This window comes from Falco cherrug, chromosome 10, assembly GCF_023634085.1.
Source record: "Falco cherrug isolate bFalChe1 chromosome 10, bFalChe1.pri, whole genome shotgun sequence".
Taxonomy (NCBI): Eukaryota; Metazoa; Chordata; class Aves; order Falconiformes; family Falconidae; genus Falco; species Falco cherrug.
Genome location: NC_073706.1, coordinates 115,242 through 143,190, shown reverse-complemented (window position 1 = coordinate 143,190; position 27,949 = coordinate 115,242). Strand labels below are relative to the sequence as shown.

The window sequence follows — 27,949 nt, the reverse complement described above, 5'->3', positions numbered from 1 at the left end:
TGGGCATCTGGCATCCAGCCAAGGTCAACCCACCACAGGTTGTCTGCCTTGTAGGGTTGTAGCCCCTCAGAGAGGGCTTTGTGCATGGCAGTGAGAGTGCTGGGCTGTGCTTGGCCAAAGGAGCCCTGGCAGGAGACCACAGTGCTAGGAGGGTTCAAGTCCTGCTGCTCTACCACTATGGGCTTGACCTGTCCTCCCAGGCACTGGGGGCAAGAGCATGTGTCCTACTCACCCCTGTGTCCTTCCCACAGCTATGAGCTGCGTGTCATTATCTGGAACACAGACGATGTGATCCTCGATGATGTCAACCCAGTGACAGGAGAGCCTTCCAGTGACATCTACGTGAAAAGGTCTGATGGGAGCCAGAGGGAGGCCAGAGCCTGGCTGTCCTGCCCCACACCCTCAATACCTTCTCTGAACCTCTTCTCTTCCCTGCCTCAGCATGAGGTGCCCCACTCCAGTCCCCTGCATGGACTGCTGTACCCCCAAAGATGTTGGTCAGTTGTTGGTCTGGTTTGGCTCTTTGACTCTTCCTTTCCTGCTACCCCATGGCATTCAGCCCCTCCTGCCTTCTGCTGTGCCTTTGGGGCTGGCCGACAGGGGTAGGAGATAACTGAGTTTTTCCTGCAGCTGGATAAAGGGTCTTGACCACAACAAGCAGGAGACAGATGTTCACTTTAACTCCTTGACCGGGGAGGGCAATTTCAACTGGAGGTTCATCTTCCGCTTCAACTATCTCCCAACTGAGAAGGAGATCACCTACAAGAAGAAAGACTCTGTCTTCTCCATGGAGGAGTCAGAGTTTCGGGAACCGGCTGTTCTGGTCCTCCAGGTCTGGGATTACGACAGAATTTCAGCTAATGACTTTCTAGGTATGGTGTGACCTGCCTGAAGTGGGGTGACCTGTCCCTCACCTTGCTAGAGGAGTACAGCATTTCCTCCAGGGCCCAGCTCTCTGAGAACAGTTTACCAGGAGCATCAGATCAAAGTCTTTAGCTCAGCAGTCACCTGGCCTGGTTTTTCACATGGGAGATATAGGCAGAGCCTGGAGATGCGTACCTCTCCTACACAGACACATTGAGTTTGCATACTTGTGCCAGGGCCTTGGTGTCCTTTTTCAGGGCCTGACACACTGCAGGACTTCCAGGTTCTGCTTCCTCACAACCTTTCTGGTAAACATGCTCATTTTCCCTGATCTCAGTTAGACCTGCAGATCTCAAAGACTTGGCCTAAGAGCAGCTTTCCTCAGGTGTTTACCTTGTGGGCACAGGGACTGGCAACTTTTGTGAGACCATTTGCACCTGAGCTCCCCTGTCGAGCTGGGCATGCAGCAGGGCCTGGTGACAAAGCTGGGCTGGTGGTGATTCTACCCACACTATGCTAGCACAAATGGTACTGCTTCTCTCCTGCTTCTGCCATCCCTGAGTTTGTACTGAACAACTCTGTTCCGTTGTCCCTCCCTTCTCCAAACTTTGGCCTCCCCATTAAAAAGCAGCCCCTTTTCCCTGCTGTCTGTTGGGCAGGATAAAATTCTCTTTATTCATCAACATTCTGTGGTGTATTTAAAGGGCTTTACCTCCATGAGGCACTGCCAATGGTGATTAGTTCAGCCTTGCTACTCAGGCACTGAAGAAAGCATTAGACAGCAATCCCAGCGATTCCTGGCATGTACAATCCCATGAACCTCTAGGCAAGAAGGGGCTTCTGCAGTCTTTTTGCAACTTCCTGCTCCAAGTAGGGCTAGATGCAATGTAGGTCAGGTTCCTCAGGGCCTTGTCTGAGTGATTTTTTAGTATCTCCAAGGATGGAGGTTCCAGCACCCTTTTGGGCCCCTTTTTCTGGCTGCACCATTCTCATAATTCTCAGGTTTTTTAACTTGCAGCAGCTTATGTCTGTTGCTTTGCATGCCTTCATCATCCACTTCTGAGAAGAGTCTAGCTCCATCTACTTGATAGCTTCCTTTAGGCTGTGGGAGATGCAGTAAGATCTCTCCCTTGACCTCTCTTCTCTGGGCTGAACATGCATGGGTCTCAACCCGACCTGCTATGGAACATACTCTAGCCTCAACCATCTCAGCCAATGGACTCTCTGTAGTTAGCTGACACCATTCTTGTGTTGAGGGCCCCAAATTGGACACTATGCAGATACATCCTCACCAGAGCTGAGCAGAGGAGAACACCCACACCCCTTGGTTGCTGGCTATGCTTTTGCCAACACAGACCAGTACATGGCAAGACTGATGTGTTGCAAGGGCTCAGTGCCAAAGTGGGACAGGAGCTCCTTCCAAGGAGGACAGGGGCGTAAGGCCAAGCAGGGAAATAAATCAACGCTGTTTCAGGTGTAAGAGAGACTTGAAACCTTTAAAAGAGTTCCCCAGATTTTACAGTTTTTAATTGACATTTATGGGAATGAGTTGGGAAGAGGAGCTTGGGCATGTGAGGAAAGAAGGGTGGGACACGGTAAAGGCATGAAAATAACTCACTGTACCCACACACAAACCAAACTGGCAACATCAGAGATGAGACGAGGTCTGTGGCTTGTGCTTCTTGTCTCTAACTCTTGGGCTAGTCTTTTCTTATGCTGAGCTTCAGGTTCTCCACCTGTAAATGTGCAGGACTCTGTTAGATCATTGCAGCAGCTGGGACCTATTGGCTGAGACAGAAAGTCAAATGGTGTATGGGGCTGACCTCAGGATCTTGCCATGAGCTGTCCTCTTCACTGTGCCTGCAGGCTCCATCGAGCTGAAGCTGCATGACATGGTGCGAGCAGCCAAGAGCTCAGAGCATTGCACCATCAAGATGGCCAAGGAGTATGCAATACCTCGCTTCTCCATCTTCCGAAACAAGCGCATGAGGGGCTGGTGGCCCTTCATCAAGCTCAAAGATCCAGAGGATGAAGAGAGAGAGGAAAGGGAGGACAAGCAGAAGAAGAAGAAGAAGAAGAAGAAAAAGGGGAGCCGCTCAGTCAAACCAGAGGACGTGGAGTTCACAGACTCCAGTGGCAACAAGTACCTCCTGACGGTAAGGCAGGGTGCTGGCACAGGTGGGCAGAGAGCCAGTGTTCTGCCTCTGCCTTAACGTGAGAACCTGTCTGGCATGTACATAACCTACAGATGCAGCAATGACCCAGCTAGCTGGCCAGGACTTAGTGCAAGGTCCTGCAGACTTGTCCCTTCTGCAAATCTAGCACTTCATCTACCGACAAGTGTCAGCTGCAGTGGCGTGCGGGGGTGTTCAACTTCATGCCTTCCTCTGAGCTTCCTATAGAGCAGTGCTCAGTTAGAGGAGCAAAGCAAAAAGCACATGGCTCCCCATCAGCCAGACAGGACAGCAACAAAAGCTTGTCCAAGGGTCTCTGCCTACCTCAGATGGGCAGGTGCCAACTGTTCCAGGGCAGACTGGCTGCTGCTGACCTTGCTAGTGGACCACTGTTTGTCCCCAGGGGTAAGTTTTTTGCTCAGTGCCAGACTGGGAGACTGCCAAGAAATCCATATGCGGGGGGGTGCATTACAGTACAGTGCCTTGGTTGCAAAACAGTTTCTGGCCAGTCCAATTTCTGCTGCCTGTGAAGTGAGTGAGACTGTAGCTAATGCCTGGAGAGAAAAGTTAATTGCTCTGAGCATCTGTAAGTGGAACTGGGAGAAAAATACCCAGTCTTGGCAGGGTGTGTGGTTAACACACTGGTCTGCGAAGCAACATGTGCAGCTGTGGCTCAGACATGTTTCCCCTCCAGGGTAAGGTGGAAGCAGAGTTCCAGCTGCTGACTGTGGAGGAGGCTGAGAAAAGTCCTGTTGGTTTGGGACGAAAAGAGCCTGAACCCCTGGAAAAGCCCAAGTGAGTATGTGTGTTACATTGGATGGGCAGTACTGTGTTTTCAGCAGCTGTTTGCATGGGGACAGGGAGCAGCTTCTGCTTGTCAGGAAGCTGAGAGCAATCAGTGAGGCCCTTGGTGGTGGGAATCTATGGGACTGGGGCTGCCAGGGCTTCCCAGAGCTTCAGTAGGTCTGGCAGACTTGTGGCTGCAGCAGCTGGGCCAGGGCTGATCTCGGTGCTGAAGGCAGCTATGCTGTAACATTGCTTGTTCAAAAAGGGCAGCTCTGGTTCAACCACATGAACGCAATGCATTGGCCACATGGGTGCAGAACAGCTCTGCAGGGCCGTCTTGAGGCTCAGGTCCTGTTTCCAGCACTTGCAACAGGCACTGTAGTTATTGCAGCCCCTAGGCTGATCTTGCCTGGAAGTGGCAGGAAGAGCTGCGGACCCATGAGGGTGGCAGGGCACCAGCACAGAGGGGCCAGTGTGCTGCTCTGTGGATTGAGCCTGTGCTTGTCTGTTCTTCCTTTCCTGTTCCAGCCGGCCAAAAACTTCTTTCAACTGGTTTGTGAATCCCATGAAGACCTTTGTGTTCTTTATCTGGAAGCGGTACAAGAAATACATCATTGTGCTATTTATTGTCGCTGTTCTGACTATCTTCCTGGTTCTTTTGGTCTACACCATGCCTGGATACATCAGTGAGAAGATCATCAATGGATAAATGCTCTCCAGCACAGGACTACTCAAAGGCGGGGGTGATTATTTCAGGAATTGAGACTGGACCACAAAGTTTAAGGAAATCCTACAGGTGTAGAGGCAACCTTCAGCATGAGAGACTTGCAGAAGTGTTTGGGGAGTCATGTTTCATGCTAAGTACCCATGAAATGCTAATAAATCAAGTAATCGACCTATTAAATAAGGCAACCTCCTTGAAGGACAGTCACAGCTTTGGGAAAAAATTTCTTCATTGTGGGACTGCCATGGGAGGGTGGGGAAAATGGGGTCTGCTGACTCCGTCCCAACAGACCTGGCAGCTGAAACCAGTTCTTGCCATTGAGAGTGGTTCTGGCAGAGATGGGGACATCAAGGCATCCATGCCCCAGCTAGACAACACTTGGAACTTCCCAGGCCTTTGCCTGAAGACCTCAAAACACATTGTACAGGGGGAAGCCAGGTATGGTGGAAGCTCCTGGTGGAGGTAGGACCTGGAATACCTTTGAATGGGGCTCCCCTGGGAGAAGGATGGCCGAGCCAAGGTAGCCATGAGCTTCCTGCCTTGCCAAAAGCACAGGAAAAGCTCTTTGAGTTGAAGTTGGCTCTGGATGTGGTAGCACACCCTGAGACATGGGCTTCCTAGTTGTCACTCTTTACAAGTTGCTGAACAGCTTTTCCTGCGTGTGCTGGGTTGGATTCAGGCTTGCTTCAGACTTCATCTTGGCTTTCATTTCCACAGGAATAGAAAAGCTCCTTGGCTGTTCTCTCCTGTGCTGCTTGTGTTTTGTAGCTGCTTTCTGGAGCCAGGGGCCAGCCTGCTGTAAGTACTCCTCGCTGATGCCCCTTCACCCTCCCTCCCAGATAGCACAGCGCTGGGGCATTGGCATGGCGTCATCAGCATGAATCTATTTTGTGGTGTTGGGCTGATGTACATTAAATGAAACTTGTTCTCAGCATGTCTCTGGTGCCCTGGGGTTCCCATCTTCTGCACAGACAAGCCCTGACATGGCCTGATCTCTAGTACTGGTGCTTCATCCTAAATTTTGACAGCACAGATTTGACCACAGATTCTGAGGGGTCTCATTCCTGGTGCAGGAGGTGGTGCTTAGAGGGAGCACTGCATTTCCAAAGAAATAAAATGACAATGGGGTTTATAGTCAAGATGGCTGCCTGATTGTCTATTGAATGGGGTAGGAATAGAGCCAGTTTTGGGGAGAAAACTAGCTGGACAGAGCCATGTAGGCAGGTAAGGAGCAGGTGAGGACTCTTGCTGGACTTGAAGCCAGATGTGAGCATGGGGCAGACATGGTACTCCCCCAGGGGGGCCATAGTTAGGTTCTGTGTGGGGGCCCCCAGAATGGTAAAGGGGATGCCCTCTCTCCCCCTCAGGGGCACCCTTGGGCTACAGGGGGAATGAAACAGACGGCAAAGGGCTCAGGTCATGGAGCACTTGCATGGGGCTAGAGCAGGGCCCTGGGGTGCGACAGTGCTGGGTCACCCCCAGATTCTCTGCAGGGACTGTCCAGTGGGATGTTGCCTTCACAAACAGTGCCCAGCACATCCCATCTGGTGTACCTCAGAGGTGACTGGTCTGTGCCAGATAACTCAGCACACCCCAGCATGCCCAGAGCACATCCTTGGCTCTCACAGCCGTGCTTAGCCACACTTTCCACTGCACCACCAGGCTGGGGCTCCCTGCGTCTCAAAGTGTGTCTGCCTCAGGCTTCCTTAAAATATTTCAGCTTATAATTGCAGGATTTGTAGCCATGCTGTGCTGTGTGCCTGGGTGTGTCAGTGTGCACACTGAGGGGGTGTCTGTCTCTCAATGTGTTTGTGTGTGTGTATGTGCAAGGTGAGGGGCTCCTTCCTGCCCTTGCTGCTGGCAGCAATGTGACCCCAGCCCCCTTCCCACCCCCAGCATGACCATGGCTCCTTCCAGCAGTTCCCCTTCCTGGTGCCACCTTGCTACAGCACCATGGTGGCCCTCATCTTGGTGTACAACTTCGTGCTGCAGGTGCAGGAGGACCTAAGCTTGCCCCACAACCTCTGCCTTCACCAGCCACGTGGGCTGCTGCAAGGCCAGTGCTAACAGCTTGGAGGAGGTAAGCAGGGGTGGGGGGGCGACGAGGGTGCAGCCTGTGGGGTTGAGTGGGCCATCCACGTTGTGGTCCTGCAGGATCTGCACCTTTGTTCAAGCATCACTGTATCATTTGTCACAGTGAGTGGAGAGTGGTGTGAGCATCTTCAGGCATTCGCTAAACAGTCAAAGCAAAGATTTGGCAAAGGCTGATGATGAGTCGTGGGGGTCAGGTGAGAGGCAGTAGTTGGTGGGGAGAAGAGCAAAGGGGGAGAGGTTTGTGTGGGAAGGCTGTATGTCATACCAGGCTCACAGCACGTGGCAGAGAGAGGACAGAACCCTTTGACCAGACAAGCATCAAACTAAAAGCAGAACAAAAAAATAAAAGGACATTTTTGTGGGTGGCAGGATGGCTTCCTCACTTGTCCAGAGTCAAGCTGTGGGATATGCTGATGTGGGATGTTCGGAGGCCAAATGCATAAGTGGATCCAAAAATTCATAGAGCTGGGGTGAGAGCCGGCTGCTGAGTGCAGCGTCCGATGCAAAACTTACTTGGTCAAATGCCTTTGCTTTCTGACCAGCACTGCCCACAGCTTGCAGAAGTTGCCTTGAGGGGTGGGTGCTCGGAGATGGGGCAGGCAGCTGCCTGTGGGGCTGGGTAGGGCAGGACAGGGCTGATGGGTTGTGTTGCTGGTGTCAGTGTCAGCAGAAGTAGAGCCATCTACCAGGACCTGCAGGGGCAGGAGGGCAGTTCCACTCGAGGCAACTTCTCCCACTCTCAGAGGAACATTTTAATGATGAATTTCTGGATTCGGCCCTAGGAATATGTCCAGGGCATTCGGCTCCAGCAGGACTGGTGGCCACCATGGTGCTGCCATGGATGGGAGGGGTGTGCTGGGATGCCAGGCTGGTGGGCACCATTGGAGGGAAGGATGGCAGCCCTGACCTCACCATGCCACTTGCTGCAAGGCTGTGTTCTCCCCCACATCACAGTGCAACACTTCCTCTTCCTGTGGTGGCCCGTTGCAACTTGCAATGAGCACTGGTGAGGCCACCGAGCCTGGGAGCAGACCTTCACCTGGCCGTGCTCAGCAGCACTTTGAGGAGGTGAGGGGACCACGGGGTAGTGACACCATCAGGGCCTCTTTCTTGGCTATGGGACTGGGGAGTTCCCGGCAGTGTCTCTTGGGGCTAAGTGGGGGCAGGGACACGTCTGTGGCCACTGAATGCAGCCTGATGCAGTGGCTGTATGGCTGTGACACAGTGTCGTGCGGTTGATAGTGCTGGGCTGGGGGACCTCAAGGTGAGGGCATCTCTGGGTGCAGGGCTGGGGTGTTGTTTCAGCTGCATGGGGGTGCGGGTACAGGTGGAGAGGTCCCACCCAAAAGCAGGGGATGTGTGTGTGCACAGGCAGGGAGATGGGGCTGCTCTACTCTGCCTGTTCAAAGCCTTGCCCACCCCAGTGACTGGCAACTGCAAAAAGGTATTCACTGCGCTGCCTCGGTCCCCCGGCTCTGGGCTTAATGGAGCTGCAGGCACCAGCCATGCAGCCACCAGCCAGCTCATACCTCTCCATGGGCTGCAGCTTAATAACTCCCAAGGCTCCACAAGTGCCTGAACCAGCCTGCTGGGGGACTGCTGGCTCCTGGCCCAACTGGCATGTCAGATGGACACTGTTTGCCTCCATCGTAGCAAATGCTCATGGCTGCTGCAGGACAGCATTTTGCTGGATTTACAGGGATTCTCAGCCACCAGCAGGGAGAGCATCAGGGGCCTCTGGGATCTCCCTGAGCCTGTGGTGCAAAAAAACAGCATACTATGGCTGCTTCCTGCTTGGGAACACCCACATCTGTGTTTCCGGAGTGCTGGTGGTGGCTTGCTTGTGCTTCCCTTCAAGAAGGGGTGATGGTTCAGTTGCTTTTTGAAGGACAGGCTTGCAGGGGAGTGTGACCTGCTGCAGCCACCTGGGATTGTCCGAACCCCACCTCCCATCTCCCATCTCTGCTTGTTGCTTGGACCCCCAGGAGCAGCAGTTTTGCTGTCAGGTGCATGTCCTGCAAGTCAGATTTGAGTGCAACTGGTTGGACACCACAGCAAGCAGGTATTTCTGTGCTGCAGGAGCTGCAGAAAATGGTCAATGTAGAGAAGCTAAGCTGGTGCCCCCCATCAGCACCCAGGGAACTGGTGGAAGCACAGGGTGCTCCTGTGAGGACAGGAGCAGTTTTCCCTCCATCTTTCCTAGTACACAGGGGACCCCATCCCAAACCTCCCGCAGTTGCTTCTGACCCTGGAATGAATGGAGGATGTCCCTGCATCCTTGCTCTTCACTCTCACCTTGGCCCCATGGGAGCCAGGTCCTAAGAGGCTGAGTACTTTGTGAACTTCCTGAGGATAAGAAAACCCTTTTCCTTCTGATTTTGGGTTTACTTGAGTGCTTTTAGATGGAGAACAGAAATGTCACTTAAATATGGGTATTTAAGAAAGGTTCATGCATATGGACAGCAGTTAGTACCTCCTGCTCCTTCGTCCTGGCAATGATTCAGTGCCCTTGAAGATGCAAAACCCCGGGGCCGCTGGGGAGGGCTGGCTTCACTGGCTGCAAGATGTCTCTGTGGGCTCGGTGGCAGCAAACAGGCTGAGGGGCTCCTCTGCCCAGTGGCCACTCTGCAGTGCCAGCATGTGTGGGGAGAAAGCGGCGGGGCATGCTATCAGCAGCGGGGCTGCTTCACGTGCAGGCATCTGCCACTCTGGAAGGTAGCTGGAGTTTGGCTTGTGGCCAGGGTGACAGTGCTTTGCCACTTGTTCACAGGACCGTGTTGCAGACCCTGAAGGTGTTGCAGCAGCAGAGAGCAGCTCCTCCTCCAGTGAATACTGCCAGCCAGCCCTGCCTGGACCTGAGTAACTGTAACAGTGTCAGAAGCAGAGCACAGCAATAAAGGTATTGAATGGGTTGAAAAGGAAACATGTACCAGGCGATGTCAGGTCCCTGCAGGGTTGGTGAGCAGCCAAGGGGCGTCCCAGGAGGTGGGAGCATGGGTGGGAAGGGGTTCTGTGGTGCCACTACCACTGTTCCCTCTGACATCTCACTGCAGGTGGCATGAGCAATGCTGGGCCAGAGGTGCATGCAGGTGGTGCTCATCCTGTGCCTGCTGCTGGTCCTGTGGCAATGTTTCCGAGCCCCCACGGATGGCCTCAGCCCCTTCCCTGGGCCTCCGCTGCTCCTCGACACCCCCGCTACCTGCTGCACTGCTGTTGCCAATGGCTCTGCATGGTTCAACACCCACTATGACATGGCCATGGGGCCTCTGCTGAAGGGCACAGCCCATGAGCTCTCCTCTGACGTGGTTCAGTGGTGGCTGGTGAGTGGGTCATGAGTGGCAGCTCAGGGCTCTTCTCAGTGTCACCAAATCTGTTTGCGGTGGGGCAGGGAGACAGAGGCCTGTCTTAATCTGGGGGATGAAGGGGATGCAGGGACCCCAGCTCACCACTGCTTCCACCTCTCTGGGCTCTCCCGCAACCTTTTCCTGTTATCTTATTGGGTCTTTCTGTGGCTTTCCCAGGGCTCTTCTGGTTCGACTGGGGTTCTGTCTCCCTCTGGGGGTACTGCCGGGGGACTAATGCTGCCTGTTGCTGTCCTTGCTCCCCCAGACGCTGCAGGGTCACCCAAATAGTGTCCAAGTCCAGGCCATAATTCAGCAGCTCTTCACTGTCTTCCGGGTCCCAACCAGTGCCCTGTGGGACCCGTCTCGCTGCAGGACTTGTGCAGTGGTGGGGAACTCGGGGCGGCTGAAGGGGTCTGGCCATGGCCTGCAGATCGATGGGCACGACTGGGTGCTGAGGTGGGTGCCCCAGAAGGGGTTTGCCCCTCCCTGTCTCCCCAGGGCCCTGACGTGCCCCTGTCACCCATCACTTCCCCCCCCCCCCCATCCACAAACACAAGCCCTGTGATGGTGGAGGAGAGGAACTGCTGCCCCTGCTCCCTGGAGCCCCCCCACCCTGGGGCACACGTTAGCCCTGGGTAGCCCATGTTCCCTCTTTGTTGCTGGCTACAGTGAGCTGGTGTCCCTGCCTGGTGGGACCAGCAGCTTGGGACTGGCGTGGCATTGCAGCTTCATTTTGGGGTGTGCCTTCCTGCTGTCCCCTAGGATGAACAGAGCGAAGATTGCTGGCTTTGAGCTGGATGTTGGCACAAGAACAACCCATCACTTCATGTACCCAGAGAGCGCAGTGAACCTCCGGCCTGGTGTCCACCTCGTCCTTGTCCCCTTCAAGCCACTGGACCTGCAGTGGGTGGCCAGTGCCTTCTCCACTGGAGAGCTCACGCAGTGCGTCAGCTTTGGGGCAACAGCATCTCTTGTGCTAGAGACCCTGGGGACAGTGCGGGGTGGTTCTGGGGGCCTTGGTGCCTCACTAGGGCCCTGGCCTCATGGTCCTGGTGGGATAAAGGGCCCCTGGATGAGGGTTCTGGCATCTCTCCGCACGACCGTTTGGGGAAGCAGGCACTGCCCTGTCCCCACAGGGCTCAGACATCCTGCAGTCCCATAACTCCTATGGGTGGAATGGCTGTCCCCACTGTGGGGCCATGGCCTTGATGTGACCCTTCCCAGAGCCAGGCCAGGGAATACTGCTGGGCCAGCCCAAGGGGCTGGGGTGCCATGGGGCCAGGGTGCCATGGGGCTAGCAGCACCCTCTGCAAACCAGCTGCCTCTGAAGGAGAGGCCCCGGCAGCAGGGGTGCCACACCCTCACTGCTATCCTCTGGCTTTTGCAGCACATACGTGAGAGTGAAACGGTTCATCAAAGCTGACAGAAACAAGGTAAGGGTTCAGTGGGTTCCACTCCTCCTGGACAGGCAGGGCTCCTCTGGGCAGAGACCAGGCTTGTTTTCCAGTGGGATAGGGGCAGAACTGGCAAGCAGGAAGGCTGATGGCAGTGCTGGTGGTGGAGGCTGGCCATCCCATTCCCAGCACAGTGAGCAACTGCTGGCTTCTCCGCTCCCCACTCAGGTGCTGATCCTAAGCCCAGCTTTCCTCAAGTACATCCACGACAACTGGACACAGCACCATGGACGGTATCCCTCCACTGGCTTCACTGCCCTGCTCTTTGCCTTGCATGCTTGCCAGCAGGTAAATGTGGACAGCATGACCAGGTGCTGCTGCCGTACCACCTCTGTCTGTGTGCCCTCAGGGCGACTGAGCACCTGTGCACCGATGGCTCTTTCTGCTGTGTGTGCAGGTCTCTGTATTTGGCTTTGGAGCAGACAGTGAAGGGAACTGGCATCACTACTGGGAGAAAAACCGCTGGTCCGGAGCCTTTCGCAGGACAAGGGTCCATGACGCTGATGTTGAGTTCAGCCTCATTGAGACACTGGCAGTGGAAGGCAGGATTTTATTCTACAAATGATGCAGTTCTAAAAAACTGAAGCCAGGTCGTTAGTGCAAGAACTAACAGCCCTCTGCGCTGCCAGCAGCTGCCTTGGCTCTTTAGCTTGCTTCTCCCCCGCCAGCACTGCCACACTCCTGGGCTCACACACCCTGGAACCCCACCCAGGGTCTCAGTGCTTCTTGTGCTGGTCCCCACCAGCTGGGCGCTGTGGTTGCCGGGTGACATGGTCCCAAAGCACCAGGAATGCTGCATTTGGTGGGACACAGGGTGGGCGTGGCTCTGCCCACACTGGTTGGGAGAGACAAAGGGGTGGGGGTGGGGCTGGAGCTGGGTATGGAGCCCATGAGCTGCTGCTGTATGTGTCCCTGCAGCATGTATTACTTATAGAATAGCTTTCTTTCTGCATTTTCTGATTCTGTGCGTCACACTCACTGGGCAGCGTTGGACCAACTGCTTGGACCAAGTTTAGAGTCAATACCACAGAAAATCCAGAGCCAAGATTTAAGAGTGATGAGTTTTGCCTCAGTGATATGGAGAAATAATGTGAAATGGGGATAATGGACATGGATTGTGATTGTATGTGTCTGCTTAAGGAATGTGGGTATGGTGACTAGTCATGGGTGCGGTGACAACCACAGTTTTGAGGAGACACCTGCCCCTCTTCCTCTAACAAAGGGGAGACGGGGAGACGCCTACCCTTCTTCCTCTAACAAAGGGGCTATTTAAAAGAGAATAAGAAAAGATGAGAGACATTCAAATGCTATCTAGAGGGAGGGAGTGCTAAGTCTCCTTGCTGGAAAAGATTGGGTGGTCACAATCACCTGAAGAAGATCGGGTGGTCACAAGGACATGAATCACCTGAAGAAGATCGGATGGTCACAAGAACATGAATCACCTACAAACCTGCAAGACCACCACATTCCAGGAAACGGACTGATAAGCTAATTAACATACGAAGCGGGGTTTAGGTAACGAATATGTATAGGCGTTAATTGAATATTCATTTGTTCATTGTATAAATGTGAGATGGTTCGTCACTTCGGGTATGCACGCTTGTGGAGGAGCGATCCCCCGTGCATCTGCGCGCAATAAACATACCTACTTTATAACTTTCGAGTTATAGAGTCTAATTCCGCACGTCATCAGTATTGCCTCCGCAATATTTTATTTTTCCTCATTATCTTAAAATGACTCCTAATATAATTTCATGTACCAAGCACTTTTACTCACTTGTATAGATCATTAAAAAGAAAAAAACCACCCCACCATGATTATTGTATCTACATATTATGCCACAATCTAGGTATGTTTTTTTAATTATTATTTCCAATTCAGTACCAGGGTTAGTTTAAATAATTTAATTCTTCTAAATGCTTTACCAAAACACACAGTGGATAGACTTTGTTTCAAAAGACAAACAGGGGAAGTGAAAAACATAACCAGATTTAACAATCAATTAAGACTCCAAACACTTTTTTTGCTGATACATCAACTTGCATTTTTCACGAGAGCAGCAATCTGGAGCAACTGCAATGCTCCATGGTACGGTAAGCACAGCCCAAGTGCCCAGAACAGGTGGAAGGAAAGTGTGTGGGATTCGGTACATTTTCAGAGGTCTGGCATACAGCATCAGCACAGTCAGAGACATCTTTAAGAAAAGTTAAAAAAGCTAGATGGTCTTGCTAGAAAGCATATTTGATGGCAAATGGAATCCATTTCAGGTCTCATGACGACAGAGTACATCATTCCTGGAGGCAAACAGAATACAGTATCTCCAGCATCGGTACTGGAGCCGCCCGATTGGTGGAGCGCTGCTGTTGCCGCCAGGCGGCCGAAAATCGGTACTGCAGCCCCGGTGCCTCGCATGCCCGGTGGCGCCCCGAAAGTCGGCCGTGGCGGCCGTTAACGGTATCGCGATCTCGCGCTGCCTGCGGGGTGGTGCCGCGGTGCCCGCTGCTGCCTCCCCGTAAGGAGGCGCCGCTGCCGTCCACCTAGCACGTTGCCAGCGGGCGCTCGGCACGGGAGTACGAAACGGCAGCGCCGCTGCAGCCCCGGGCCAAACGCGCCGTGGGGGTGCTCGCTGCTGCAAAGCCCTAGCGTCAAGCCCCCACCTGAAGACCTCGGGGTTGCGGAGCGCCTGCGCCCCTCCACGGTTTCAATTCCCCGTCGCTCGGCAACGCCACGGTTCTGCCCTTGCGGGCCTCGAAGCTGCACGCCTCTGCGCCGGGCCGCTTCTGCGCATGCGAGGCTCGAGCCCCCTACGCGCCAGCGTCAGGCTGGCTCTGCGCATGCGCTGCCCTTAGGTTGCCAGTTACGCTACTGCGCATCCGCCATGAAGGGAGTAACGGCAGGCCTGCAGAGAGGGACTTGGGGGTACCGGTGGGTCAAAAAATGGACACGAGCCAGCAACCTGTGCTCGCAGGTCAGAAAGCTGACCATATCCTGGGCTGCATCCAACGAAGCATGACCAGCAGGTCGAGGGAAGTGATTCTGTCCCTCTGATCTCATGAGACCCACTTGGAGTACTGCATCCAGCTCCGGAGTCCTTGGCAAAGCAGGTCCAGAGGAGAGCCACAAAAACGATCAGAAGGCTGGAGCACCTCTCCTAAGACAGGCTGAGAGAATTGGGGTTGTTCAGCCCGGAGAAGAGGCTCTGGGGAAACCTTATTGTGGCCTTTCAGTACTTAAAGGGGGCTTATAAGAAAGATGGGGACAAACGTTTTAGTGCGGCCTGTAGCAATAGGAGAAGGCTTAGTGGTTTTAAACTGAAAGAGGTAGATAGAGACTAGATAGAGAGAAGAAATTTTTTATTATGAGGGTGGTGAAACTGGGAGAGGTTGCACAGAGAGGTGGCAGATGCCCCGTGCCAGGGAACATTCAAGGTCAGGTTGGACAGGGCTGTAGGCAACCTGATCTAGTTGAAGATGCCCCTGCTTCCTGCAGGGGGGCTGGACTAGGGGACCTTTAAAGGTTCCTTCCAACACAAAACCATTCTATGATTCTGTAAACTACCACTGTCATTCCGGCCACTGTGTATTTATATATACTTGAGGAAGTTGAAGTCCTTCACAACTGAAATTTTACTCTGAAAGTTCTGAATTGCCTTGAAATTCTCAAGAGCTTTTCTACAAAATATCCTTTCCAGAGATACTGATATTCAGGTCCTTGACCGAACCCCGTACCTGAGGTTGTTTTACAGCAGGGCAGTAAAGTTTTGTAGAACAAGTGAGGCTGAGAGACTGCCCAGATACATTCTCCTCCAGGTTCTCCCACACCCATGTGGCAGCACCTTCCAAAAACACTTTTCTATTCATTCCTGATAGTTCTAAACATCTCTAACAAAATTTCACCAATGTCCTCCCCCCTGAAGCAGTGCTGCTGTTACCACAGATAGCAATGCAAAGATGTTCAAAGGAAATGGTCTGAAACACTTGGAAGCTAAAGGTCACAATAAGCAGGAAAAGAAAATACTTCACCATCTACATGAGACTGTTGGAAACTTTTTGCCGGTGCAAGGTGGAAATTTCCAGCTACCTGCAGGAGACAGTAATCTTTCATGAAAAGGCCTGAATCTACATAAATAAAGCAGTCATACCAGCGGTTGGATTTTCAAATTTTTGTTTGAGTAAGATAGACAATAAGCAATTCATTTTCATGGCTGACAATACCAGCAAATACTGTCCTAAAAGAGAGATGCATTTCCCCTCTTCCTCACAGGCAGTCATGTGGAAAGCCATAATCACATACTGATGTTGATAACAACTGTTCTATGCAGAGTATTTTAGTGGACATGAAAATGGGAAGAAGGCGGAATTAAGTCTACTGGGAGGGAACTAACTGCTGCTGTAGGAAATACAAAAAGGTATCACAGAAAAGGAAGGAGAAAGTAACTGAGAGGGTCAGCTGGCAGGGTAAGAAAACCTTTAATGCAATAAACAACAGTGGTCCTCTGTATGAAAACAAGCTGCGTTCAAAAATAAAGCACTAAACTTACCACAAACACACACACTCCCCCAAAAACCCACCAAAATCTCCAAAATCCCCCAAAAGACAAAGGTAATTAGTATTTTAACCTGGAATATGAAAAGGATATAGATATTAGATGTCAGTCTTCCCTGACACTTGCTAGCATTCATATACACCCTCTCCTGGAAGACTTCAATGGATCAAGCTCACATGCTACATTACACCTTTGAATGTCTGTGCAAACCTACCGCATATGTTAACTGCGGACCCGATGAGAATGGAGATGTGCAAAAGCCCAAGTGCCTAACAATGGCCCCCAGAAATTTCCCTAGTGACACCCACCCTTGGACCCTTGCTACCCACAGCACTTCCCTTTGAATCTTTCACTGGGGTGGGGGCCCAGCTCTGAGTCGTGACTAAAGCAAGCCCAGTGGTAATCACGTCTGTGTGCATTTTTCCTTTACCAGTCAATACTGCTATAGTTGCCATTTAAATATCTGACTGAACAATCAAAATGGTTACCTTGTCAAAAGGTTTATCAATAGCATTTTCTAAAGATAGATCTAATTCAAGAGCTGGACCGTAACGTTTGAGTTCTCTCAGACACGCATTCAAAATGTCCAGGATCGAAGTCTAAATAGCAAGCATAGCAGGCATCATCGACACATGTATTTCCACCACTTCAGGTTTATGCTTCTCTAAAAATGAGTTCACCGCTATATGAAATCTAAGAGGAAAACAGCTTATTAAGATTTACATATATTGTCTGCTTGACCTACAACTATTCAGAAGTTTGTATAAACTACAATTACTTTAAACATAAAGAAGTTAATTGCAAAATCAGTTTCTACCGATGTGAAGACTGCAATCTCAGGAACAGCCTCAGAAAACCATCTAGAAAGTTACCGCACTACATCCTACATCATTATTACACATAACAAATATTAAAGTAAAACAAACAAAAAAATCTTGTCAGGGAGAAACTGGAATGGGTTCATAAATCCTTTGGAATCACATGGTTCGACTAGCAGATTCTGGGATGTTCCTAGCTTCTGGTCATAAGCAGCAGGTCCTCGTTAACACACTGCCCTTACAGCCAATCCAGTTGTACAGGTATGGAGATGCTACCTGACTTTTACTAACTGAACAGACTGAAAAAAATGCCATGTCTGCTGACCCCAAACTCAACAGGTGTTTCCCTTACTGCATGCTGCACCCACAGGTCTCCGCATGGTTCAGATGCCAAGGAAGAAAATTTAAGAGAGCTTCTATTCAACCTCTTGTATCCTAGTTATGTCCATTTCTACTTTGTGATACTGAAAGAAAGACTGTTAAGAGTTTACAATGCAGAGTAACAGTACATTAAGATAAAGTGAAACACATTCCGGACTAAAGGAACAAATGAGTAGACCTCCTTGGCCCAATGCAAGAGCATTGAATGGGTGATCAGCTAAGCGCCCAATTCTGTTTGTGGGTCTGCTCCTAAAAGACTTCATGCACGTCACAATCTTGGCGATTTGGTTTCTATCAGTCATCAAGAAATATTCTTCATATACAACATAAATGGAAAAGATGATTAAAAGAATATGACATGTAGAAAGAAACCCATGGAGTTTCATTACAGCTGGAAACAAATACCTCTGTGAATGGCAGAACTGAGAGCATGTACTTCTGTTACTTCACAGCTTAAATAATCTGTTTAATCAGTAAAGTTTTTCTTAAGCTATTAGGAATGTCACTTTCCGCTGTGATTTCTGTTGGCTAAAAGGACAGCTATACCATAAGGTTCAGCCCTTATAGATTTAGTTTGGGTCTATTTTAAAAAAACCAGAAGTTTAGGGTATTTAAGACCTCTTCTTCTGTCAAAAAAGGAATTAAATTTGTTTGGAAATACAAGAAGAAACACAGTTTAGTAGCATGACTGCATACACCTCATTGTTTTAGGAGCCCATTGTAACACCCTTAATTATTTTTTTTTTGTAAGTTTAACTCTCCAATGAAATAAAGAGGTGCCTTACCTTGGCGACAGATAAAGTTTCCCGACAAAAAGATTTCTCATCACTTTTTCCACATGGCAAAAAAAATTGCGTAATGCAGCCGCCGGGTTGCTGGAGCGCTGCTGCCATCTAGCGAAATATATTTGGGTACTGCAGCCGGCCCTGTTAGTGGAGCGCTCCTGCCATCTAGCGAAATATATTTGGGTACTGCAGCCGGCCCTGTTGGTGGAGCGCTGCTGCCATCTAGCGAAATATATTTGGGTACTGCAGCCGGCCCTGTTGGTGGAGCGCTGCTGCCATCTAGCGAAATGTATTTGGGTACTGCAGCCGCCCTGTTGGTGGAGCGCTGCTGCCATCTAGCGAAATATATTTGGGTACTGCAGCCGGCCCTGTTGGTGGAGCGCTGCTGCCATCTAGCGAAATATATTTGGGTACTGCAGCCGCCCTGTTGGTGGAGCGCTGCTGCCATCTAGCGAAATATAATTGGGTACTGCAGCCGCCCGGTTGGTGGAGGTCCTTTCCTGCTATTTTGTGACTTGCGTTGGAAGTGCCTGGCACCAGGTTCTAGTATTAAGGCAGAAAGCCCCAAGGCCTCGTACCTCTGGGTGGCACATGCTGTGTCACACCAGCTGTGGTGCCTTCCCGCTTTACAAATGCAATCAGTTTTGGCAAGTTTACAAAACTAGTGCTTTATCAGGAAGGTGTCTTTGGGTTTCAGCTTACCCCTTTCTACTTTTCATATGCCTACATCGCAAGAAAAAGAAAGGGTTTTGCTTCTCAGGTTTGCTCCAGTTACTCGGCAATTCAGGCATGACCACAGCAGAGCTGTTTTCCTACAGGTTTTTTTGTTTCCAGAACCCTCCCTCCCCTCTCTAGAGAGGGCTATGTGCAGGGCAAAGCGGACACTATGAGTAGGGACGACTGAGTAAAGTTACCAAAGGGCACGTGGTGCCTTCCTCGAAGCAAGGGACTGATTTCAGTTTTTCTATGCTTGGATGACTTTTGCAGCTCAGAGTTTGGTTAAATCTACTCGTGGGGCAGCACTTGAACGTCTGTTGAGTGATTTCATACTGGACAACAGCAGCCACACCAAGACAAAAGTCTCCTCGGGGACAGACACGATAGCAGACTTCGTGTGGGCTGAACTCACCTTTTGCTTGCAACCGGCACCTTATTTTGCAAAGGAATCTTTGAAACCCTCTTTCTTTGAGACAAGGGACCGTAAGGGCCAAGGGCCAAAGCAGCCACGCTGCAGCCTGGAGCCTGATGGTGGCTTCTCAGGTTCTAGCAATGGCTGTGGAGCACAGCTCTTGTGTCACCAAGCAGAGCGCCTGACACCCTGAAGTGCCTCGGCGCCCCGGGGGTGTGAAGCCTCTGTCTGGGGATCAGGCAGCCTCCCACCACAGGTCTTGCTGAGCTAAAATGACTCTGCAGAGGCTGTAAAATTGTCTCGGAGTGCTGTGCTGCTTAAGATGAAAGTGCTTCCGATAGCTCAAGCTAGCCCACCGTCTCAGCTCTTACGAGCTGTACCTCCATATGCAATGGGAAGAAGTATTTAACGCAGTAACTCCAACTCTAGGCTTGGCACCCAAACCTGTAGATCAAACAGTCCATTTATTCTTATTATTGGAAGTCTCCTTCCTCCCCTCCGAAGCCTGTCGTGCTTCCCTCCCTGGGCGAGGGCCCTACTCGTCTCGCATATCCAGCAAGCAGCCTCTCGAGTGCAGTTTCCACAGGCACATCTTCTTGGTCTGGGCAGGTCAATGTAGGTATCTAGCGTCTGATCGTCGATACCGGGATCAATCGCACAGAAAGCAGTCTTCAGATCATCTGCCTTCCCCTCTCTGTTCCAAAACAACACAGTCACCATTACGTTGTGGTATGTGAAAAGAACATTTACTTACTTGTGTCACAGTGAGAATCCATGTTGCCCGAAATGCAGAGGAGAGATGTCTTTTGATACAGTCATCTCTGCCTCTACTAGTATCCTGTTGTTAAACACATGTGCAATAAAGACTGGTGAATGCTAAACTTCAAACTGAACGGAAGTTAAGAAATTTTAGATTCATGATAACCTGGGAAGACCTTAATTTCACTCTATTGTGCATTGATATCCCTTATTACAGAACTGTACTTCTTGCTAATTCAGTGCCCACGTTGGACAGGATTTCACTTCACAGGCACCTGCCCACCTCTGGCGTTCTCCTCGGTGCTCGGTGTGGCACCAGACTTTTTTTCAATGCAGTAATTGCCTCTTGTTTTGAGGTGGAATTATTTCTCAGATTTGCACCAGTTGTCAGTCCTATTTGCTCTTCCCACTCCTCAGAACCAGTCTCTGAAGATGTACAGGATTTTACCGCTATTTTTGGAGAGCTGAGGAGTGTGGATAACTGGCTAGCTGAAAAAGTTCACATAAACATAGTCTAGCTGGCTGGACAAAAATGCGCATCGCTCTCAGCTTATCTGAAGTAAAGCACAAATACGCTGCCTTTGGCTGTTCTTGTTACACAATAACAGGAAGATTTCGGTGGGAAAAGAATGTTGCAGGTGGGAACAGATAACTACAGAAGAGAAACTAGGGGTGGGCTTGATATTTAGGCAACTCACCAATAATGAGCTTAACTTTTGTAATACGTATGAGCTAATTATAACAAGGCATAAAAGGTGACTGTAAGGCACAATAAACGAAGTCTGCTGATCACTCATATTGATTGACTGTGTCTTCCCTCCGTCGCGCATCTGCCCCTACGCACGAGGCCGGAAGCCCCGCCCCTAGGGGGGGTCAAAGCCGCTTCTGCGCATGCGCCGCCCTCGGTCGGCCAGAAAGGCTTCTGCGCATGCGCCAAAGCGGGATTGCGTCATCTGCCCGTACGCCCGAGGCCGGAAGCCCCGCCCCCTTCGGCGTCAAGCCGCGTCTGCGCATGCGCTGCCCTTAGTTTGCCAGAACGCCCTTCTGCGCATGCGCCGAATTGCGTCATCAGCCCGCGACGTGCCCGGAAGCCACGCCCCCTTCGGCGTCAAGCCGCGTCTGCGCATGCGCTGCCCTTACTCCGCCGGGGGGGGGCGCGGTGCTGCCGCCTGGCGAAAAAAATTGGGTACTGCAGCCCGTCTAGCTAACGGACTGCACAGTTTATTATATAGGCACGGCATCAAGAGGGGAACTCTGCCCACGGCCCGTTAGGAAGTTGCCTGGCTTCCCATCTCGGTGGATGAAGTTCTGGCAGCGAACATTCCCGATTCCACTAGTCTAGCGAAAAAGAAAAAAGAAAAAAAAAAAAAAAAATCACTCGAGAGACCAGGCTTACGCTTTTTTTTCCCCCTTATAAAAACACTAGCAACAGTGCCTGAACGGGAAAAGGGGTCACGAAAGTTTTTATTGTAAAATGGAAGGGCACGAAAGAGAACAGAATTCGACAGACAATACGTAAACCTCTCCAGCTCTTTCCCCGTGCCTATCGGACATCGGTTTCCAAAAACTTTCTCGGGTGAGCGTCTTTTGTCTTTGAGCAGTGCAACAGACGCTTTGCAAACAGCACAAGTCTGCTTTTGAACCATCGTTTCAGACTTTGCAATCCCTTGAGATGGGGCGCTTTGTACTTAAGAGAAACAAAACCCACTCTGAGTCTTTCCTTTAACGATACAGGCCTATTCCCCTTTCCCTTAGAGAAACAACCTACTCGCTTCTGATCTCTCGAGGAATCTTAATACTCCCAACACACTGCGCCGTCAAGATCAACAAAGCAGTTTCCTACCACGTTGCCAGCGAGCGATAGGACCGTCTCGAGACGAAGTTTCCTCGGACAAAAACCAGAGAGATCTATCTTCAAGACTCGGTCCAAACGGCTCCGTCACCGTTCCGTCGCAGTCCCCTTCGGCTCCACACCACTGCCTTGTGGGAACGCCCCCTAGAAAAAAAGAAACGCTTTCATCAGGGTAACAAGCAGAATACAGCTCTAGCCTTGAGGACGGCTGGCACGCACACGGCCCGTATCGCCGCAGTCCCCTGAGCCGCAGCTCAGCGCGCGCCGACAGCGGTGACGGAGGACGCGCTGAAGGCGAAAAGCCGAAAGCCAACCCCCCGAAGCCCAGAACCGTGCTCAGGCACCCGGGAGTTAAGCCTAAAACCGGTTGAAAGAGCTGCCTCCTACCTGTTCCCCCGCCACCTCTCCCCCTCCGAGGCCAGCACCTTTCCTCGCGATCCCTTTCCGCAAACAAAAGACGGACGCCTGCGGCCTCAGCTCGGTACCGAAGCACCACGATGCGCTTGCCGGCGGCGTGCTCTCTCACAAGGCTGACAGCTTCTCTGCACGCAACAGCCGAGGCCCTGTGAAAGGGGAGGAAGGCAAACACCGATCACGTCTCGCCGGGGTCAGGAGGGAGACGGGGTGCGCTGCAGTCAGAGCCCAACGCCTTCCCCAGAGGAATTACCGGGGCACAACAAGAGGCAGGAGCGATCGGCAGACAGGCAGGTAACACGCACGGCAGCGATACCCACGGCAGACTGGCAGGACGCTTCCAGCCGCTTCACCCCGCCGCTTTGTTTCGAATTTCGTTAAAAGGCAATCCGATTCTTAAGGCTCACTCTGCTTTGAGGAGCTGCTGGAGAAAGGCTAACACGTGGCATTGGCGTTACCGTCGGAATTCCGGCGTAAAAATCACGGCAAAGCCGTGCCTTGTCAAGCGCCTTCCCAAGCAGGCTCTGGAGCCTTTCCACGAGACGGGCAAAGCCGGAGTCCCGCGGGAACCCTGTGCCAGCACCGTCAGTACGGCCGAGCTCTCCGACAAAGCGCACCGCCGTACGGAAACGTAAAGCGGGTTTATACCTCGGGCTCCTTTACAGCCTCGGAAAACAATACTGCCCGGCCGGACGCGTGGCTCTAAGCGCCTAGCAGGCCCGGCTGCGTTACCACGAGGGACCGACAATTCCTCCCCGGCCGTTGCCCGAGCCGCAGCGCAGCACTCGGCAGCGGCGGGCACACGGAGCCTCGCGGGCCCTCGGCGGCTACAAAAGGGATCCCTCCGTAGTCAGCAGTCCGACTCGCAAGCACGAGGCACGCGTGGCGAAGTAACATCTCGAGCGACCTTCGGTTCCGCTCCCCTTGACTTGTCGACGGACGCTTCCGGACGAACCTAGGGACAAAGGGAAAACAAAAGACCCCCGTTTCGCTGGGAAGCAAACCAAAAGGCCTCTTCCCCTCGGCTGCTCCGGCCCCGGAGCTGACTGTCACGACACAAGATCAGCCAGACACCTGAGCTGCCGCTGCCTCCCAGCCCTCCCCGGCAGTTAAAAGGCTTGCGGAGAAAGCAGCAGTCGGGGGCGACGGCTGGGGATTCCGCTGCCGGCTGCCTTTTCTTGCTCTGGCCCGCTCGCAGGGGCGGGAAGAGGCTCCTGAGCCACACACACACACACACACACACACACACACACCCCGCGACAGCGTTACCGCAGGCCCCGAGGCAGCCTCTCCGCGGCCCGCGGGGGCCGGCAGCCCCAGCCGCCTGCCACGGCTCAGGCCAGCGGCTGGGGGAAAGACAAAGCCCCGCGCAGGGCTGCGGCGGCTGCCCGGGCAGCCCGCAGGCGGCGGCGGGTGGGCGGCGGGGCGGCGCGGGCCGACCCCTCTCCCGGGCGCCGCCGCCACGAGCGAGCACCGGGGCCGCCCTGCCTGCCGCCGCTCCTCGCCGAGGTAGCGGCGCGGCTCCGAGAGACAAAAAAAAAAAAAAAAACCAAAAAAAAACCCACCCAAAAAAGGGCAGCCCCGTGAGGAGCCCGCTGACCACCGTCCCTGCCGGGGAGACGAGAACCGGCGGCAGCCCCGCCGGTCCCGGGCCGGGCCGCCCGCCTGCCTCAGCCCGCCCGCCGCCGGCACCAGGCGCTCCCTGCCGCGGCCGAGCGCCGGGCCGCCACATCCCCCCCGACCGGGCCGCTGCCCGCCGGCCCCCGGCCGCCCTTCAGCCCGAGCGCGCCGCCGCACGTCCCGGCCCGAAAGTCTTCCGGGCTCCCGGCGAAGGCTCCGCACCTCCACGGCCGCTCCAGCGCGCCGCGCGGGCCGGGAGTGAACCCACCTTTCCCGGGCCGGATGCGCCATCTGCCCCTACGCACGAGGCCGGAAGCCCCGCCCCTAGGGGGTCAAAGCCGCTTCTGCGCATGCGCCGCCCTCGGTCGGCCAGAAAGGCTTCTGCGCATGCGCCAAACCCGGATTGCGTCATCGGCCCAGACGCAGGGGGCCGGAAGCCCCGCCCCTAAGGGTCAAAGCCGCTTCTGCGCATGCGCCGACCTTCCTTGGCCAGAAAGCCCTTCTGCGCATGCGCCAAAGCGGGATTGCGTCATCGGCCCAGACGCACGGGGCCGGAAGCCCCGCCCCTTCGGCGTCAAGCCGCGTCTGCGCATGCGCTGCCCTTACTCCGCCTGGGAGGCCGTGCTGCCACCTGGCGAAAAAAATTGGGTACTGCAGCCCGTCTAGCTAACGAGACTGCACAGTTTATTAGAGGCATGGCATCAAGAAGGGAACTCTGCCCACGGCCCGTTCGGAAGTTGCCTGGCTTCCCATCCCGGTGGATGAAGTTCTTACAGCGAACATTCTCGATTCGACTAGTCTAGAGAAAAAGAAAAAAAAAATAAAAAATAATAATCACTCGAGAGACCAGGCTTACGCTTTTTTTTCCCCCCCTTATAAAAACACTAGCAACAGTGCCTGAACGGGAAAAGGGGTCACGAAAGTTTTTATCGTAAAATGGAAGGGCACGAAAGAGAACAGAATTCGACAGACGATACGTAAACCTCTGCAGCTCTTTCCCCGTGCCTATCGGACATCGGTTTCCAAAAACTTTCTCGGGTGAGCGTCTTTTGTCTTTGAGCAGTGCAACAGACGCTTTGCAAACAGCACAAGTCTGCTTTTGAACCATCGTTTCAGACTTTGCAATCCCTCGAGATGGGGCGCTTTGTACTTGAGAGAAACAAAACCCACTCTGAGTCTTTCCTTTAACGATACAGGCCTATTCCCCTTTCCCTTAGAGAAACAACCTACTCGCTTCTGCTCTCTCGAGGAATCTTAATACTCCCAACACACTGCGCCGTCAAGATCAACAAAGCAGTTTCCTACCACGTTGCCAGCGAGCGATAGGACCGTCTCGAGACGAAGTTTCCTCGGACAAAAACCCGAGCGATCTATCTTCAAGACTCGGTCCAAACGGCTCCGTCACCGTTCCATCGCAGTCCCCTTCGGCTCCACACCACTGCCTTGTGGGAACGCCCCCTAGAAAAAAAGAAACGCTTTCATCAGGGTAACAAGCAGAATACAGCTCTAGCCTCGAGGACGGCTGGCACGCACACGGCCTGTATCGCCGCAGTCCCCTGAGCCGCAGCTCAGCGCGCGCCGACAGCGGTGACGGAGGACGCGCTGAAGGCGAAAAGCCGAAAGCCAACCCCCCGAAGCCCAGAACCGTGCTCAGGCACCCAGGAGTTAAGCCTAAAACCGGTTGAAAGAGCTGCCTCCTACCTGTTCCCCCGCCACCTCTCCCCCTCCGAGGCCAGCACCTTTCCTCGCGATCCCTTTTCGCAAACAAAAGACGGACGCCTGCGGCCTCAGCTCGGTACCGAAGCACCACGCTGCGCTTGCCGGCGGCGTGCTCTCTCACGAGGCTGACAGCTTCTCTGCACGCAACAGCCGAGGCCCTGTGAAAGGGGAGGAAGGCAAACACCCATCACGTCTCGCCGGGGTCAGGAGGGAGTCGGGGTGCGCTGCGGTCAGAGCCCAACGCCTTCCCCAGAGGAATTACCGGGCCACCACAAGAGGCAGGAGCGATCGGCAGACAGGCAGGTAACACGCACGGCAGCGATACCCACGGCAGACTGGCAGGACGCTTCCAGCCGCTTCGCCCCGCCGCTTTGTTTCGAATTTCGTTAAAAGGCAATCCGATTCTTAAGGCTCACTCTGCTTTGAGGAGCTGCTGGAGAAAGGCTAACACGTGGCATTGGCGTTACCGTCGGAATTCCGGCGTAAAAATCACGGCAAAGCCGTGCCTTGTCAAGCGGCTTCCCAAGCAGGCTCTGGAGCCTTTCCACGAGACGGGCAAAGCCGGAGTCCCGCGGGAACCCTGTGCCAGCACCGTCAGTACGGCCGAGCTCTCCGACAAAGCGCACCGCCGTACGGAAACGTCAAGCGGGTTTATACCTCGGGCTCCTTTACAGCCTCGGAAAACAATACTGCCCGGCCGGACGCGCGGCTCTAAGCGCCTAGCAGGCCCGGCTGCGTTACCACGAGGGACCGACAATTCCTCCCCGGCCGTTGCCCGAGCCGCAGCGCAGCACTCGGCAGCGGCGGGCACACGGAGCCTCGCGGGCCCTCGGCGGCTACAAAAGGGATCCCTCCGTAGTCAGCAGTCCGACTCGCAAGCACGAGGCACGCGTGGCGAAGTAACATCTCGAGCGACCTTCGGTTCCGCTCCCCTTGACTTGTCGACGGACGCTTCCGGACGAACCTAGGGACAAAGGGAAAACAAAAGACCCCCGGTTTCGCGGGGAAGCAAACCAAAAGGCCTCTTCCCCTCGGCTGCTCCGGCCCCGGAGCTGACTGTCACGACACAAGATCAGCCAGACACCTGAGCTGCCGCTGCCTCCCAGCCCTCCCCGGCAGTTAAAAGGCTTGCGGAGAAAGCAGCAGTCGGGGGCGACGGCTGGGGATTCCGCTGCCGGCTGCCTTTTCTTGCTCTGGCCCGCTCGCAGGGGCGGGAAGAGGCTCCTGAGCCACACACACACCCCCCCACCCCCCCCCCCCCCGCGACAGCGTTACCGCAGGCCCCGAGGCAGCCTCTCTGCGGCCCGCGGGGGCCGGCAGCCCCAGCCGGCTGCCACGGCTCAGGCCAGCGGCTGGGGGAAAGACAAAGCCCCGCGCAGGGCTGCGGCGGCTGCCCGGGCAGCCCGCAGGCGGCGGCGGGTGGGCGGCGGGGCGGCGCGGGCCGACCCCTCTCCCGGGCGCCGCCGCCACGAGCGAGCACCGGGGCCGCCCCGCCGCCGCTCCTCGCCGAGGTAGCGGCGCGGCTCCGAGAGAAAAAAAAAAAAAAACAAACAAAAAAACCCAAACAAACAAAAAACCACCCACCCAGAAAAGGGCAGCCCCGTGAGGAGCCCGCTGACCACCGTCCCTGCCGGGGAGACGAGAACCGGCGGCAGCCCCGCCGGTCCCGGGCCGGGCCGCCCGCCTGCCTCAGCCCGCCCGCCGCCGGCACCAGGCGCTCCCTGCCGCGGCCGAGCGCCGGGCCGCCACATCCCCCCCCCCGACCGGGCCGCTGCCCGCCGGCCCCCGGCCGCCCTTCAGCCCGAGCGCGCCGCCGCACGTCCCGGCCCGAAAGTCTTCCGGGCTCCCGGCGAAGGCTCCGTACCTCCACGGCCGCTCCAGCGCGCCGCGCGGGCCGGGAGCGAACCCGCCTTTCCCGGGCCGGATGCGCCATCTGCCCCTACGCACGAGGCCGAAAGCCCCGCCCCTAGGGGGGGGGGGGTCAAAGCCGCTTCTGCGCATGCGCCGCCCTCGGTCGGCCAGAAAGGCTTCTGCGCATGCGCCAAAGCGCGATTGCGTCATCTGCCCGTACGCCCGAGGCCGGAAGCCCCGCCCCTTCGGCGTCAAGCCGCGTCTGCGCATGCGCTGCCCTTAGTTTGTCAGAAAGCCCTTCTGCGCATGCGCCGAGGCGTGTTGCGTCATCGGGCTGCGACGAAGCCGGAAGCCCCGCCCCCTTCGGCGTCAAGCCGCGTCTGCGCATGCGCTGCCCTTAGTTTGCCAGAAACCCCTTCTGCGCATGCGCCGAAGCCGGATTGCGTCATCGGCCCGCGACGTGCCCGCAAGCCACGCCCCCTTCGGCGTCAGGCCGCGTCTGCGCATGCGCTGCCCTTACTCCGCCTGGGAGGCCGTGCTGCCACCTGGCGAAAAAAATTGGGTACTGCAGCCCGTCTAGCTAACGAGACTGCACAGTTTATTAGAGGCATGGCATCAAGAAGGGAACTCTGCC

At 54.2% G+C, this 27,949-nt stretch overlaps 2 protein-coding genes and 1 long non-coding RNA gene across 14 annotated transcripts in view; 2 read left to right on the top strand and 1 right to left on the bottom strand.

Annotated features, from left to right (window-relative positions):
* LOC102048469 (fer-1-like protein 4) overlaps window positions 1-4,751 on the top strand; it is a 40,617-nt gene extending 35,866 nt beyond the window's left edge. For 4 of the 11 annotated variants that reach the window (XM_027797770.2, XM_055722078.1, XM_055722076.1 and 1 more), the window contains 5 exons: window positions 252-497; window positions 631-872; window positions 2,731-3,020; window positions 3,733-3,833; window positions 4,353-4,751. In XM_027797770.2, the coding sequence (XP_027653571.2) occupies window positions 252-497; window positions 631-872; window positions 2,731-3,020; window positions 3,733-3,833; window positions 4,353-4,533 (1,060 nt within the window). In that variant the 3' untranslated portion in view covers window positions 4,534-4,751. Of the gene's footprint in view, window positions 1-251; window positions 498-630; window positions 873-2,730; window positions 3,021-3,732; window positions 3,834-4,352 lie in introns of those variants that run through there. The other 7 variants (XM_055722077.1, XM_027797772.2, XR_008734134.1 and 4 more) reach the window with 6 other exon arrangements.
* Window positions 4,752-7,420: 2,669 nt separating this feature from the next.
* On the top strand, window positions 7,421-14,203 carry LOC102049166 (CMP-N-acetylneuraminate-beta-galactosamide-alpha-2,3-sialyltransferase 2-like). Of its 2 annotated transcripts, none has more exons than XM_027797773.2 (8): window positions 7,421-7,710; window positions 9,413-9,541; window positions 9,696-9,962; window positions 10,252-10,442; window positions 10,749-10,928; window positions 11,374-11,419; window positions 11,609-11,728; window positions 11,838-12,394. In XM_027797773.2, the coding sequence occupies exons 3-8, from the start codon at window positions 9,708-9,710 to the stop codon at window positions 12,003-12,005; spliced, it is 960 nt and encodes a 319-aa protein (XP_027653574.1). In that variant the 5' UTR covers window positions 7,421-7,710; window positions 9,413-9,541; window positions 9,696-9,707; the 3' UTR covers window positions 12,006-12,394. The 2 variants fall into 2 exon arrangements, with proteins under 2 accessions (XP_027653574.1, XP_027653575.1); XM_027797774.2 differs by lacking the exon at window positions 11,838-12,394 and adding an exon at window positions 13,709-14,203 and having other exon boundaries at window positions 7,597-7,710.
* A 1,385-nt stretch (window positions 14,204-15,588) lies between these two features.
* LOC129736921 (uncharacterized) lies at window positions 15,589-20,887 on the bottom strand. Its single transcript, XR_008734137.1, has 2 exons — window positions 16,760-20,887; window positions 15,589-16,728 (listed from the first exon to the last, which is right to left on the bottom strand). It is a non-coding gene; the product is annotated as an uncharacterized LOC129736921 (long non-coding RNA).
* Between the last annotated feature and the right edge of the window lie 7,062 nt (window positions 20,888-27,949).